The following is a 16,836-nucleotide window of genomic DNA, read 5'->3' as shown; positions in this document are numbered from 1 at the left end:
AACAAAGTGTAACATTGATTTGATCATTCCAGGTTATAGCAGAACTCCAATTAACTCCAACTTTCTCACTAGATTTATTTAAATGCCAGATATACTCTGTAGAACCATTATGCTGAAGATGATAGGTACCACTTCCATTGGTCTGTTCACTTCTGTTCCATGAATTGTTTCCTTTATTTTTTATTGTACTTTTAATGGTTATTTTATATTTTATTAAGCAAACTAGGTAAACAGATAAAATAAGCAAGTGAAAAGAATAAGCAAAACTAAATTGAATACTTTAGGAAGTATTTTAAACACTGAAAGATTTGGGGAAAATGAGTAAATATATAAAAACTGTATTAGTCCATTTTCATGCTGCTGATAAAGACATACCCAAGACTGGGAAGAAAAATAGGTTTAAGGAACTCACAGTTCCACATGGCTAGGAGGCCTCACAATCATGGTGAAAGGTGAAAGGCACTTCTTATATGGTGGGAGCAAGAGAGAAAGAGAAAGAAGAGAAAGCAGAAACCCATTGTAAAACCATGAGATCTTGCGAGATTTATTCACTACCACGAGAACAGTATGGGGGAAACTGACCTTATGATTCAATTATCTCCCACTGGGTCCCTTCCACAACATGTGGGAATTATGGGAACTACAATTCAAGATGAGATTTGGGTGGGGATACAGAGCCAAACCTTAAGATAGTTTTGCAGGGAAATTTAAGGTCTAAGACCACTTTAATTTAAGCTGAAACTTGAGGAAGACACTTTCTGTGTGACAAAGAAAGAAGAAGGAGACAGGAAGAGGATGCTAATTCATAGAAAAGGGTTTGGTCCCATGTTAAAATATGGATGACTGAATGGACTTCCTCTTGTATTAAGTTAAAATAAAATGCTTAACATATGGAAATATATTTTCAAAATTATTTCAGGTTTTACAGATTTTTCTCTTATAGCTGTCTGATCCTTATCTTCCAAACAAGCAAGCACTGATTTAATATATTCTATTATATATTCTGGCCTAAGAAAGGCTATATTCTTTGGCTCTGGAATATTTGGTAATATTATTCTTACTACGTTTGGACCATCTCACTTTCAGTTTCACATTTTTCTCATGTTCCTGAATATTTTGCATGCCGGATTCCAGATAATTGGAAAATTGCTGTACCTTCAATGTAAAACTTACTCAAATATAGTTGAGATTTAACCAGTCAAGACAAAAGCTTGGCAGAATTATCTCCTTCCTTCCTGCATCCCACAGTCTGTTTTTTCCATTTTCTATTTCACAATCAGTCTGAATGTAATTTGGAAAAGTGATAAAGTTAAAGAGTAGGTAAGGTCAGACTTGTAGCACACATGTAGATCCATCAAATCTTTAATTTTGCCATTTTTGGAGAATTATGGATGGATATTTGTATATGCCAGGTATGTGTTTTAGAATGATTAAATTCATTTCTTAGTTCTTTGTTTTTTTATTAGTTTTTTGGAGGGTTTCTTTTCTCTGTCCCTTTTCTCTTATCATAATCATAATTTATCATAATTGGTATATCTGCATCAAATAGGAAACAAATAACTTTAAAGAAAATGTTTCTCTCTGCCTTTACAGAAAAAAAGAAAACTGAATAGACATTGCTTAGTATTAACTTATTTTCCCTGCTTCTGTAGTGTGGAGTACTGACATTTAAAAGACTTTAATTTCTATTGATAATAAATGAATGCACAGCCAGAGAAGAGAACTCAAAAATAATTAGAGGGATGCATGTCAAGTCTTTCAGGCCCTCATATTAATCCGCAGCACATGCTGCTGCTTATTGTTGCAAATGTCAACCTTCTTTTAGATAAGTGTCTTTTGGGAAATGATTTACTCCATTTCAAAGGGATATAATAAAAGTAAAGGGCTTAGGACAATATTTAAGCAATGAAAGAAACACAGGACATTTACGACTAGCTGGGAGGATCTGATTGCCTTTGGCTGTGCCTTGGGAAATTCCCAGGAAGCACAGTAAGTTGTGATTACTATCATAAGTTAAAATGATATAAAGCATGCAGAGCAATTTGTGTTTTCCTTATGGGTGATACTGCATTTCATATTCTCAGCATACCACCAGAGTTCGTATCTACCTCTGTGTTTCTCACTGAAATACTAGCAGGAGATGTATTATTGAAAATTGCCAGAGAATAACTTTCAAGCGGATCAATTTAAGAAAATAAAAAGAATGTAAAGCTAATATTTTAGAAAACATATGTTTTCATATACCTCAATTAAATGTCCCTCATTAAACTAGCAACATTTTGAAATTAATGATATCAAAATTTGTATTGAGAATGTTTGTTGAAATATGTATGGTGAATTTCTACTATGTGTATAACTATGGCAAATAACATTAGCAGTAAGTTATAAAGAAGGGAATACATTTAATTTTATCAGTGCATTTTCACAGTGGTTATTTCCTTAAAAGACATAGAAATGTTTAGATCTGGCAGCATTATTAAGGGATATGGGGATGTAATTTATTATTACCCTTATAGGTTTTCACTTTTGAGTTTCTACCAGGCTGTTGAGAATATAAAGGAAATCATCTAACATATTCCTGTTATTTTTTTTATTCTTTCTTTCGTTAGTTAAGAGATCTAATACCAAATTTTAATCACTTTGTGGTCTCAGTTTTCACTGCACTACCTTCAGATTTAAAACATGACTAAAGAATTATTTTTGAAATGAGGTCTGAAATGCTAACAATAAATTTCAGCCTGATTATCACTATTTTTGGTCATACAAAGATAACAAACTGGGTATAAAATTATCTATTTAAAGGAACTGTGGCCTTGCAAATTCTGTACACCATCTGGTATGATTAATGAGCAAGTGACTTTATTACTGTATGTCAATCAAAGTGACAGATTGAAGGCATGCCTTGGGCAGGTCTATGCTCCACAAGGGATTTTAAGAGAGCCAATACTTTAGTATCTTTAATTTGGATGCCTTAATTAAGGGTTAAAATAAGCACAAAACTAGTAGTCATTTCTTGTATAGTTTAGATACCACACATCTGAATATTCTCCAACTGCAGGGAGTTGCCAAGCATTTCACAGACTACATGTTTCCTGAATTGTTAACCTATGTCTCCTAATTAACCCTTGAAGATAGTTCTGGGTGGTACATAAAAATTTGAAGTGCTATTTGCATAAGCTTAAATAGAAATTCCACCAAAAAGCATGAAAGAATATAAAAATACCGATATCTTTATCAGAAATATCTTGCCATTATTTAAAATTATATAATTCCATAACATTTAAAATGGTTATATTAACTAAATCCTACTATTTCCACATGTATATGCCCTGAGGGGACCAAGGTCAAATTTTTATTTTACTTGTGAATGATCATCTCAGAAGTTGAGTATGCTTCTTCAAATGCTGCTCTTACACAACTCAGCTATTTAATTGAACTACTCCTTCTTAAACTATTTCAGTATAAAGAGAACTTTAACTTTCTGAGGGTGAAAGATGATAACAAATCAATCTATTTTTTATTATTACATTTTAAGTTCTGGAGTACATGTGTAGATCATAGGTTTGTTACACAGGTATACACATGCCATGGTGGTTTGCTCCCTCGATCCCCCCATCACCTACATTAGGCATTTCTCCTAATGTTATTCCTCCTTAATCTCCCCACCCCCTGCTATCCTTCCCCTAGCTCCCCCATCCTCCAACAGGCCCAGTGTGTGATGTTCCCCTCTCTGTGTCCATGTTTTCTTGGTGTTCAACAGCTACTTATGAGTAAGAACATGCAGTGTTTGGTTTTCTGTTCTTGTGTCAGTTTGCTGAGAATGATGGTTTCCAGCTTTATCCATGTCCCTGCAAAGAACATGAACTCATCCATTTTTATGGCTGCATAGTATTCCATGGTATATATGTGCCACATTTTCTTTATCCAGTCTATCATTGATGGGCATTTGGGTTGGTTCCAAGTCTTTGCTATTGTAAACAGTGCTGTAATGAACATATGTGTGCATGAGTCTCTATAATAGAATGACTTATAATCCTTTGTGTATATACCCAGTAATGGAATTGCTAGGTCAAATGGTATTTCTAGTTCTAGATCCTTGAGGAATCGCTACACTGTCTTCCACAATGGTTGAACGAATTTACACTGCCACCAACAGTGTAAAAGTGTTCCTATTACTCCACATCCTCTCCAGCATCTGTTGTCTCAAGATTTTTTAATGATCACCATTCTAACTGGCATGAAATGGTATCTCAATGTGGCTTTGATTTGCATTTCTTTAATGACCAGTGATGATGAGCATTTTCTCTTTGGTTTGTTGGCCGCATATGTGTCTTCTTTTGAAAATTGTCTATTAATGTCCTTTGCTCACTGTTTGATAGGGTTATTTGTTTTTTCTTGTAAATTTGTTTTAGTTATTTGTAGATTCTGGACATTAGCCCTTTGTCAGATGAGTAGATTGCAAAAATTTTTTCCCATTATGTTGGTTGCTAGTTCACTCTAATGATTGTTTCTTTTGCTGTGCAGAAGCTCTGGAGTTTAATTGGATCCCATTTATCTATTTTGGCTTTTGTTGCCATTGCTTTTGGTGTTTTAGTCATAAGTCCTTGCCTATGCCTATGTCCTGAATGGTATTGCCTCGGTTTTCTTCTAGAGGTTTTATGGTGTTAGGTCTTAGTCTAAATATTTAATCCATCTGTAGTTAATTCTTGTACAAGGTGTAAGGAATGAGTCCAGTTTCAGCTTTCTGCACATGGCTAGTCAGTTATCCCAATGCCGTTTACTAATCAGGGAATCCTTTCCCCATTGCTTGTTTTTGTCAGGTTTGTCAAAGATCACATGGTTGTAGATGTGTGGCATTACTTCGGAGGTCTCTGTTCTGTTGGTCTGTATCTCTGTTTTAATACTAGTGCCATGCTGTTTTGGTTACTGTAGCCTTGTAATATAGTTTGAAGTCAGGTAGCATGATGCCTCCAACTTTGTTCTTTTGCTTAGGATTGTCTTGGCTATGCAGGCTCTCTTTTGGTTCTATATGAAGTTTAAGGTGGTTTTTTCCAGTTCTGTGAAGAAGGTCAATGGTAGTTTGATGGGATTAGCATTGAATCTATAAATTACTTTGGGCAGTTTGGCCATTTTCATGATATTCATTCTTTGTAACCATGAGTGTGGAATGTTTTTCCATCTGTTTGTTTCTTCTGTTATTTCCTTGAGCAGTGGTTCATAGTTCTCTTTGAAGATGTTCTTCACATCTCATTAGTTGTATTTCTAGGTATTTTATTCTCTTTGTAGCAATTGTAAATGGGAGTTCACTCATGATTTGGCTCTCTGTCTTTTATTGCTGTATAGGAATGTTTGTGATTTTTGCACATTGATTTCGTATCCTGAGACTTTGCTGAAGCTGCTTATCATCTTAAGGAGACTTTGGGCTGAGATAATGGGGTCATTTAAACATACAATTATCATTTCTGCAAATAGAGACAATTTGACTTCCTCTTTTCCTAATTGTATACCTTTTATTTCTTTGTCTTGCTTTACTGCTCTGGCTAGAATTTCCAATACTATGTTGAATAGGAACGGTGGAAGAGGGCACCCTTGTCTAATGCCAGCTTTCAAAGCGAATGCTTCTACTTTTTGCTCATTCGGTATGATATTGGCTGTGGGTTTGTTATTAATAGCTTTTATTATTTTGAGGCATGTTCCACTGATACCTACTTTATTGAGAATTCTTAGCATAAATCGCTGTTGAATTTTGTCAAAGGCCTTCTCTGCATCTATTGAGATAGTCATGTGTTTTTTGTCTTTGATTCTTTTTATATGATGGTTTATGTTTATAGATTTGCATATGATGAGCCAACATTGCATCCCTAGGATGAAGCCTACTTGATCGTGATGGATAAGCTTTTTGATGTGCTGTTGCATTTGGTTTACCAGTACGTTACTGAAGATTCTTTTTTTTTTTTTTTTTTTGCATCAGTGTTCCTCCTGTATATTGAAATTGTCTTTTTTAGTTGTGTCTTTGCCAGGTTTTGGTATCATTATAATGTTGGTCTCATCAAATGAGTTAGGGAGTATTCTCTCTTTTTTTATTGTTTGGAACAATTTCAGAAGGAATAGTACCAGCTCCTCTTTGTACCTCCACTAGGATTCAGCTGTGCACCCATCTGGACCTGGACTTTTTTTGATTGATAGGCTACTAATTGCTGCCTGAACTTCAAACCTTATTATTGGTCTATTCAGGGATTCAACTTCTTCCTGGTTTAGTCTTGGGAAGGTGTAAGTGTCCAGGAATTTATCCATTTCTTCTATATTTACTGGTTTATGTGCATAGAGTTGTTTGTAGTAATCGCTGATGGTAGTTTGTATTTCTGTGGGATTGGTGGTGATATCCCCTTTATTATTTTTTATGGCATCTATTTGAATTTTATCTCTTTTATTTTTTATTAGTCTGGGTAGTGGTCTATTTTGTTGTTCTTTCCAAAAAAAAACAGCTCTTGGATTTATTGATTTTTTTGAAGGGTTTTTGTGTCTCTACCTCCTTCAGTTCTGCTCTAATCTTAGTTGTTTCCTGCCTTCTGCTAGCTTTTGAGTTTGTTTGATCTTACTCCTCTAGTTCTTTTGTGACAATAGGGTGTCGATTTTAGATCTTTCCTTGCTTCCCATGTGGGCATTTAGTGCTATTAATTTCTCTCTAGACACTGCTTTAAATGTGTCCCAGAGATTTTTGGTATGTTGTGTCTTCATTCTCATTGGTTTCAAAGAACATCTTTTTTTTTTTTTTTTTGAGACAGAGTATTGTTCTGTTCACAGGTGCCAGGCTGGAGTGCAGTGGCTCAGTCTTGGCTCACTGCAACCTCCATCTCCAGCATTCAAGCAATTCACCTGCCTCAGCCTCCCAAGTAGCTGGCACTACAGGTGTGTGCCACCACGCCCAGCTAATATTTTTGTATTTTTAGTAGAGATGGGGTTTCACTATGTTGGCCGGGATAGTCTCAATCTCTTGGCCTCGTGATCCACCTGTCTCGGCCTCCCAAATTGCTGGGATTACAGGCAAAGAACATCTTTATTTCTGCCTTCATTTCATTATTTATCCAGTAGTCATTCAGGAGCATGCTGTTCAGTTTCCATGCAGTTGTGGGGTTTTGAGTGAGTTTCTTAATCCTGTGTTATAATTCGATTGCACTCTTGTCTGAGAGACTGGTTGTTATGATTTCCATTCTTTTGCATTTGCTGAGGAGTGATTTACTTACAATTATGTGGTCAGTTTTAGAGTAAGTGTGATGTGGTGCTGAGAAGAATGCATATTCTTTGGATTTGTGGTGGAGAGTTCTCTAGATGTCTATTAGGTCCACTAGGTTCAGCTCTGAGTTCAAGTCCTGGATATCCTTCTTAATTTTCTGTCTCATTCATTTGTCTAATATTGACAGGGGAGTATAAAAGTCTCCCACTATTATTGTGTGGAAGTCTAAGTCTCTTTGTAGGTCATGAAGAACTTGCTCTATGTATCTGGGTACTCCTGTGTTGGGTGCATATATATTTAGGATAGCTCTTCTTGTTGTATTGATCTCTTTATTATTATATAATGCTCTGCTTTATCTCTTTTGACCTTTGTTGGTTTAAAGTCCAAGACTAGGATTGCAACCTCTGTTTTTTTGTTTGTTTGTTTGTTTTTCTCTCTCTTTTTGTTTGGTTAATCTTCCTCCATCCCTTTATTTTGAGTCTGTGTGTATCTTTTCACATGAGATGGGCCTCCTGGATACAGCACGACGATGGGTTTTGACTTGTTATTGAATTTGCCAGTCTGTGTCTTTTGACTGGGTCATTTACATTTAAAGTTAATATTGTTTTGTATGAATTTGATCCTGCCATTTTGATACTAGCTGGTTGTTTTACCTGTTGGTTGACACAGTTTCTTCAGTATATTGATGGCCTTGACCATTTGGTATGTTTTTGCAGTGGCTGGTACTGGTTGTTCCTTTCCATGTTTAGTACTTCTTTCAGGAGCTTTTGTAAGGCAGGCCTGGTTGTGATGAACTCTCTCAGCAATTGCTTGTTCATGAAGGATTTGTTTCTCTCTCACTTACAAAGCTTAGCTTGGTTGGATATGAAATTCTAGGTTGAAAGTTTTTAATTTAAGGTGGTTGAATATTTTTACCCCTTTCTTCTGGCTTGTAGGGTTTCTGCTGAGAGAGCCACTGTAAGTCTGATGAGCTCCCCTTTTGTGGGTAACCTGACCTTTCTCTCTGGCTGCCCTTAGCATTTTTTCCTTCATTTCAACCCTGGTTAATCTGATATTTATGTGCCTTGAGGTGTTCTTCTTGAGGAGTATCTTTGTGGTGTTGTCTACATTTCCTAGATTTGAATGTTGGCCTGCCTTGCTAGGTTGGGGAAGTTCTCCTGGATAATACCCTGAAGAGTGTTTTCCAACTTGGATTCATTCTCCCCATCACATTCAGGTACACTGATCAAATGTAGATGAGGTCTTTTCACATGATCTCATATTTCTTGGAGACTTTGCTCATTTCTTTTCACTATTTTTCCTATAGTCTTACCTTCTCATTTATTTCATTAAGTTGATCTTCAATCTCTGAAAGCCTTTCTTCTGCTTGATCGATTTGGTTATTGAAACTTGTGTATGCTTCATGAAGTTCTCATGCTGTGTTTTTCAGCTCCATCAAATCTTTTATGTTCTTCTCTAAGTTGGGTATTCTAGTTAGTATTTTGTCTAACCTTTTTCCAAGGTTCTCAGTTTCTTTGCATTGGGTTAGAACCTGTTCCTTTAGCTCACAGAAATTTGTCATTACCCACCTGAGGCCTACTTCTGCCAAGATGGCTGCATAGGAGCAGCTCTGGAATGCAGTTCCCAGCGAGAGTGACACAGTAGGCAAGTAATCTCTGCATCTCTCACCAAGGTACCAGGTTCATCTCAGTGGGACTGGTTGCACAGTGGGTGTTGCCCAGGGAGGACAAACTGAGGCAGGGTGGGGCACTTCCTCACCCGGGAAGTGCAGTGTGCCAGAGGACCCACCCCTTCCTACCCAATGGAGGCCATCAGGGACTTTTCCAGCCACTCTGGACCTCTGGTTCAGATACTGCGCTCTCCCAGGGTCTTCATAGCCCACAAAACAGGAGATTCCTGCCATGTGACAAGCACATGGGTTTCCAGCACAAAACATCAGCCAGCACTGTGGGTTTCCAGCACATATCTCAGTGGCCATTTGAGCTGGTGCTTGGAACACCTGTGAAACAGAGCAGCCCATTGTCCTGAAAAAAAGGGGCTGAAGGCAGGGAGCCAAGTGATCCGGCTTGGCAGTTCCCACCCCCAAAAAGACCAGCAAACTGAAACCCACTGGTTGGGATTTTTGCAGCCAGCACAGCAGTTTGAGCTTGACCCAGGACAGTGGAGCACAGTGTTGGGAAGGGCGTTTGCCATTACCAAAGCATTTCTAACCTTACCTGTGTAAACAAAAGTGCAAGGACATTTACACAGCAGCTTAGGGGAGCTCATGGCAACTCAGCAATGCCTCTGCAGGCAGATTATGACTAGACTGCCTCCTTGCTGGACAGGGCATCTCTGAAAAAAGGCAGCAGCCCATCAGGGACTTTTTAAATAAAGACCCAACTTCCTGGGAAAGAGCACCAGGGAAAAGGGGTGGTTGTGAGTTTTGCTGCAGCAGACTTAAATGTTCCTGCCCAGCAACTCTGAAGGGAGCAATGAAGCTCCCAGCACAGCACCGAGCTCTGATAAAGGACAGACTGCCTCCACAAGTGGCTCCCTGACCCCCATATCCAAGGAGATGCCTCATACAGGAGAGCTCTGGCTGGCATATTGCAGGTATCTTTCTGGGACAAAACTACAAGAGGAAGGAACTGGCAGCAATCCTAGCTGTTCTGCAGCCCCTGCAGGTGATTCCCAGGCAAGAAGGGTCTGGAGTGGACCAACAGCAGTCCTGCAGCAGAGGAGCGTGACCGTTAGAAGGAAAACTAAACAAACAGAAAGAAATAGTTTCAACATCAATAGAAAGGATGTCCACTCAGAGATCCCATCCAGAAGTCACCAACTTCAAAGACCAAAGGTAGATAAGTCCATGAAGATGGAAGAAACCAGTGCACAAATGCTGGAATTACTGAAAACCAGAATGCCTCTTCTCCTCCAAGGGATTACAACTCCTCACCAGCAAGATAACAAAACTGGATGGAGAATGAGTTTGACAAATTGACAAAACTCTGTTTAACAAAAAATATACAAACCTTTTTAAATTTTAATTGTATACTTCTTAAATAATATTGCAGCTCTTTATTCACATTGTCTGCAATTCTGAGATTCTAAACACAAATAAGCAAACAAAATCCCCTGAGAATTGAAAGTTATTTTACGAATTACATGGTAACAAAATCTTACTTGATTGGAATTGAAAAGAAGGTATTTACAATTTTTAAAAATCAAAGTGTGGTTATACTTTTGCTGCAGAGATATTAATGTCTTTAATTACACCAGCTCTAGACATAGCTAAGGGTGTTCTTTTGTAAATTCTGCATAATTCTGAATTCTGAAAATCACCTGGCCTCAGGCTTTTGGATAAAGGGTTACTTAAGAATTTTCTTATATTTATATTTCAATTCCAGGTCTAGCACTGTTTTGCTTTTTGATCTTTGTGCCCAGTGACAGGGAATAAGTGCTGAATCCTTATTTAATTATAGTTTAGGTATTATTTTAACATTTTTCCCAGGTAAAAATGGTGTTGACTCTTACCCTAACAAGATGGTATATTATTCTTTTCTATATCTGTGTTCTGAGCTATGCCTGCAATCTGTCTTTAGTAAGACAGATTTCCTACTCCTCTGGAAACTCCTACTGTTGGCAGAGGAGTAGGAAGGTATTAATGATGTTCATCACATGTTTTTTTTTGTTGTTGTTGTTCTTTTAATGGCATTTTTTTGGCTTTCTTTTATGGATTTGTTTTTTACATTCATTCTCTGTGACAGACTCATGGGCTTATTATGGGTCTAATTTACAGTGAAGATTTTTTATAACAGAAATCACCATACTCATAATTCACAAAGCAGCCTCTAATTGTCTCTGTCCTCATACTTATCCTGATTCTAGTGACTCAGAATCTGTTGGACAACCCTCCTGGAATGTGGATGCCAAAGGAATTCAGTTCCATGCTGTCAGTGCCACATTCTAGCTTTGTAGCCATGAAAATTTATTTTGCTACTTCTCCCTCTTTTTCATTTGTGGTAATGGAAGGCTATTGTATATGATGGAGATACTATATGCTTCAGATAACTTTGTCATTTCTAATATAATAAAGTATTTGAAATAAGTACATGGTTTGCTATGAAACACTGAAAAAAACTAGTTAAATAAATGTAATGATATCCATGAACTAGAGGTTGTGTGTGGGGGAAAAAAGCCCAGAAGTGCAGTAGTTCTGTACTGGATTTATTAAACTCCTGTGGTTAAACTGAACGCTAACTTATTCTTTACCATGTTTTGGATAAATAAGTCCTATATCTGGATTTGGATATATTAATATATTGTTAGTTGTTTTAATTCATTGTCTTAAGTGCTAGATTAATTTTTAAAATCAGTATTCTAGAAAGAAAACAGTAGGAGGAAAATTATGTGGCTCAGCCAAAGAATCTAGGCTTTGTCATATCTCCTTGAATATTTTCTTTTAACTGGGCATAAGTTACTTATGCTAAGTAGTTTTCTATAGCACAGTATGTTTTTTCCTGTAGGTTATAGGGGAACAGGTGCTGTTTGGTTGTAAGAGTAAATTCTTCAGTGGTAATTTGTGAGATTTTGGTACATTCATCACCCAAGCAGTTTATGCTGCACCCAATTTCTAGTCTTTTATCCCTCATCCCCTTCCCACCCTTTTCTCCTAAGACTGTAAAGTCCATTGTGTCATTCTTATGGCTTTGCTTCCTCATAGCTTAGCTTTCACTTATGAGAAAGAAAATACGATGTTCAGTTTTCCATTCCTGAGTTTCTTCGCTTAGAATAATAGTCTCCAGTCTCATTCAAGTCACTGCAGATGCCATTTATTAATTCGTTTTTATGGCTGAGTGATATTCCATCATATATAATATATATATATGTGGAGGTATATATATATATATATGTGGACATATATATATAACCACAGTTTCCTTTTGTTGTGTTTTTTTGTTTGTTGAGATGAAGTTTTGCTCTTGTTGTCCAGGCTTGAGTCAGTGGCATGATCTTGGCTAACTGCAACCTCCACCTCCAGGGTTCAAGTGATTCTTCTGCCTCATTTTCCCAGGTAGCTGGGATTACAGGCAGGCACCAGTATGTCTGGCTCATTTTGTATTTTTAGTAGAGATGGGGTTTCCACCACGTTAGCCAGGCTGGTCTTGAACTACTGATACCACAGTTTCTTTATCCACTCATTGATTGACTGGCAGTTGAGTAGGTTTGACATTTTTGCAATTGCATATTGTGCTGCTATAAATATGTGTGTGCAAGTATCTTTTTTGTATAATGACTTCTTTTTCCTCTGGTTAGATACCCAGTAGTGGTATTGCTGGATCAAATGGTAGTTCTACTTTTAGTACTTTAAGGAATCTCCATACTGTTTTCTGTAGTGGTTGTACTAGTTTACATTCCCACCATCAGTGTAGAAATGTTCCCTATTCACAGCATGCACACTAACATCTATTATGTTTTGATTTTTTGATTATGGCCATTCTTACAAGAGTAAGGTTGTGTCCTATTGTGGTTTTGATTTTCATTTCTCTGATCATTACTGAGGAGCATTTTTTCATGTTTATTGGACATTTGCATATCTTCTAAGAATTGTCTATTCATGTTCTTAGCCCACTTTTTGATGGATTTTTTTTTTTTTTTTTTTTTGCTAATACATTTGAGTTTGTTGTAGATTATGGACATTTGTCCTTTGTCAGATACATAGATCATGTGGGTTGTATGTTTACCCTGCTGACAGTTCCTTTTGCCATGCAAAATCTCTTTAGTTTAATTAAGTTCCAAGTATTTGTTTGTATTGCATTCGATTTTGGGTCTTGGTCATGAACTCTTCGACTAAGCCAATGTCTAGAAGGGTTTTTTCAATGTTATTTTCTAGAATTTTAATAGTTTCAGGTCTTAGATTTAAGTTTTTGATCCAACTTGAGTTGATTTTTTAATAAGATGAGAGATGAGGATTCAGTTTTACTCTCCTACATGTGGCTTGCCAATTACCCCAGCACCATTTATTGAATAGAGTGTGTTTTGCCCACTTTATATTTTTGTTTGCTTTGTCAAATATTGGTTGGCTGTAAGTATTTGGGTTTATTTCTGGGTTCTCTGTTCTGTTCCCTTGGCCTATGTGCCTATTTTTATACCAGTACCATGCTATTTTGGTGAATATGGCCTTATAGTATAGTTTGAAATCAGGTAAAGTGATTCTTACAGATTTATTCTTTTTGCGAAGACTTGCTGTGGCTATGCGAGTTCTTTATTTGGTTCCATATGAATTTTAGAATTTTTTTTTCTAATTCTGGGAAGAAGGATTCTGGTATTTTTATGGGAATTGCATTGAATTTGTAGATTTCTTTTGACAGTACGGTCATTTTCACAATATTTTGATTCTACACATCCATGAGCATGGGTTGTGTTTCCATTTGTTTTTTCATGTGTGATTTTTTTAGCAGTGTTTTGTAGAGGTCTTTTGAGTCCTTGGTTAAGTACAATCTCTATGAAGCAATGTCATTGGGTGGTCTTCAAAAAAGCTCCTTATATTAGTCTTAGGGCTTGTGTGAGTTGAGGGGCTCTTCCATGGCTGGAATTGCAGAAATCCACCATGGAAATATAGACCACTGGTGGCCACTCCCTTTCCCTGCTTTGGGGAGTCTCTCCAGCTGTTCCCAGTTGAGCTGGCTGCCTCATTTTCCTTTCCTTCCATGTCTTGCACATTTCCTGCCATTTTTCACTACATTTCTTTCTTAGGAGATCTATTCAAATTTTGATTATCTATTTTATTTTAGTTCTTATTTCTGGAAGGATGAAGTATTACATGCCTCTAGTTAGCCATCTTGAAGCCCTTCCTTTAAGAAATTTTTCATTGTAAAAGATTTAATTGAACATGCACAATTACTCTGACAGTGTAATGAAAAATACAAATACAAGGCAGCCACATGTACAAAGTGCAATCAAAAAGAAACTTAATTGTTAGAAAAGTAGGAAACTGTAAGGGAGAACTGCAATCTGTGGAGACAACTCAGAGGATGTTTACCATATTACATCAGAATTTTTCATTAGAATGAAAGAAGTATCATGTAATACATGTCTTGGAACCAGTTAGATAAAAATGTAAAGCCAAGGTCGTCTTCAGCAGAATTCTATTTAGCTATTTTGGACTTACCTAATTGTGACTTTCCCATGATTTATCTTGACAACTTGAGATAAATCAAGTTGAAGTTTTAGACATTTGGAGGCTAGCTTTTCCAGTCAGTGTATTATAAATATATTACTTTCTCGTATTTTACATTTTGCTTTGGAAGTAAGTTTGTTCCTTATTATAGAAATGCATTCTGATATTCCTCTTTCCCTAGTTAAATTGCTAATGAAGATGAGTCCTAACATACTAAAGGCCTCAGAAACATTTTTCAAATAAATAGAAAGAAAACATGTGCGTTTAGTTTGTATTTTGAGATTTAATAATAGAGCTTTATAAAACCATTAGTTTTCATTATCTTTAGATTTTTATTAGACTTGATGTAATCCATTAGAAAGTTAAAAAAATCTTGAATGTTTTTGTGACAAATAATTGTGAGTCTTTGCTATAAATAATGATAACTTTAAAAAAATCAACCTTATATAGTGAATGTTGTGCTGTATATTCAAAGAAATTTATGTGTGCTTATCCCAGTTTCGAATTTTCCAGATTTAGGCAGATCTCCTTTCTGATCTCAATCTTTCTTGGCTTCTAAATCATGAATAATACCAGTTTGACTTTATTCCATCTGAAACACAGTGCTGAAACAGTGCTTAGGTAACCTGCCATGATTTGTGTCCTTAGACTCAAAGTAGTAAACATTAGTCTATTCAAGATTCTGTCCTATGTCATTCAGTGCTTGTTAGGGGTGAATGACTGATTGGGTTGGTGCAAAGAATCTATACTTGATTCTGTACTTCAGTTTCACAGATTATTGTGCTTTCTTCTACATGGAGGTTGTAATCCTTTCATCAGATTTATTCAGGAATCGCTCTTCAGAGGAAAATTTATTTGAACCTACACCAGGCAAATTTCAGTAGACCATGGTCTCTCTGTAAATAGATTAGAGACAGAAACATACTCTTAAACAAAGGAAATTTAAGCAGGGGATTTGCATGTCTTATTTATCATACTTTAATGTAATTATGCAGATATTTACAAGATAAGCTCTCTCTTCAGTATGTCTTTATAGGACCAAGGACTTAATATTAGCATTTGTGCTTCTTTCTTAGAAGTATAAGTCATTAAATTTTGACAACAGGGATCATTTTGTGGATCCCCCACTTGAACTATTTATCTATCCTTAAAAACTTAAGTAGTTCTTTAACTGATATTGAACCAAATCTAAAGTTACCTAATCCTAAAAAGAATTTTCTCTCAGCAAAAATGGGAATAATAATAAAAGAAAATAAAAAATGGTAACTACCTCAGGGACTGTTGTGGGAACTAAATGAGATCATGCTTTTCATGTATTAAGCATAAGAGCTTTACAGAGTAAATGTTCAATAAATATTATTTAATCTTTTAAAAATATTCTTGACATTTCTAAGTTACAATAATAATGAATTATTGATTCACTGAGATTTTTATTTGCTTAATGTTTTAAAACAGATCCTTGAGTATATTATAATGTAATTCGTTGACAGGTCATTGCCAGGAATAAAAATACATAATTTAAATTGCAATATGTGTTTGTACAGCACTCTTTTAACTGGAGGGATATATAACCTATTTAGAGGTGTTCAGTCTAACTTTTGTGCCCTTCATGCACAATTAATATTTTTGTATAACTTTTTTATTTATTAAATAATGCTGCATTTTCTATGGTTTTGTTGATGCATGGATTAGGGCCATTTTACTGAAGTCTTTATCTGTCTTTTTTATTGTATTTGAGGTTAAAAAAAAAAGCAACTACTAATGCACTATTTAGTTTAAAAGACTTTGAGAAAATGTTTGCATCAGCTAAGGAATTGGTGCAAGGGAACCTATTTTTAAGGAGGCTACTTCATAAATATCATGTATGTTCTACTTTTCACAAAATTTCCTGTCAAATTTAAATGTTCCCATCTTTTGCTGTAATTTTTATTTTACCTTCTTGTGTTGGTGTCTTATACCTATGTTTTACTTAATTTCCTATAAACATTAATATGTATTTGTCTGCCAAGAATAGGAATTCATAGGACTTACTTGACAAAAGCAGCATCTTATACCATCTTTATTTATTTTTATTTCTGTTCATTTTTCCACCATTTTCTACTGTTACTAATGCTGACATCATTTGCTCCAAAAAAAAAAAAATGTGTTTTATTTACAGGGCACAGCTTATGGAAGTGCTCCTGTACCTTCTCGCAGGCAATTATGTGAGTCTCTTAAAATTAGCTCTGTGTTGTAAACATGACTGTGTTCCTGTGCTGTAGCATGGCATGCTGATTGAGACCAAATGCCCAAGGGTCAATATGCAATCCCTAGTGTTGTATATTACCTATAATGTGTTTGTAGTAAATGGTTCCCTTTGCCTCTTCCTTATCTGTTTGTCATTATCCAGCCATTTAAGAAACTGCATTGCAATGTGGCCAAGTGCATTGAGACTAATGGCTCA

At 36.1% G+C, this 16,836-nt stretch overlaps 1 protein-coding gene across 7 annotated transcripts in view; it reads left to right on the top strand.

Moving 5' to 3' along the window:
* The window catches only part of CCSER1 (coiled-coil serine rich protein 1), a 1,385,530-nt gene that overhangs the window by 1,094,788 nt on the left and 273,906 nt on the right, over positions 1 to 16,836 (top strand). For 3 of the 7 annotated variants that reach the window (XM_035294544.3, XM_054253147.2, XM_078366826.1), the window contains one exon: positions 16,552 to 16,597. The exons of the other annotated variants lie outside the window; for them this stretch is intronic. In XM_035294544.3, coding sequence (XP_035150435.2) covers positions 16,552 to 16,597 — 46 coding nt within the window. The remainder of the gene's footprint in view (positions 1 to 16,551; positions 16,598 to 16,836) is intronic. 7 annotated transcript variants of the gene reach the window in all.

Source organism: Callithrix jacchus, chromosome 3, assembly GCF_049354715.1.
Source record: "Callithrix jacchus isolate 240 chromosome 3, calJac240_pri, whole genome shotgun sequence".
NCBI lineage: Eukaryota > Metazoa > Chordata > Mammalia > Primates > Cebidae > Callithrix > Callithrix jacchus.
Note: the sequence above shows the minus strand (reverse complement) of the source record. Positions and strands in the feature narration are given on the sequence as shown.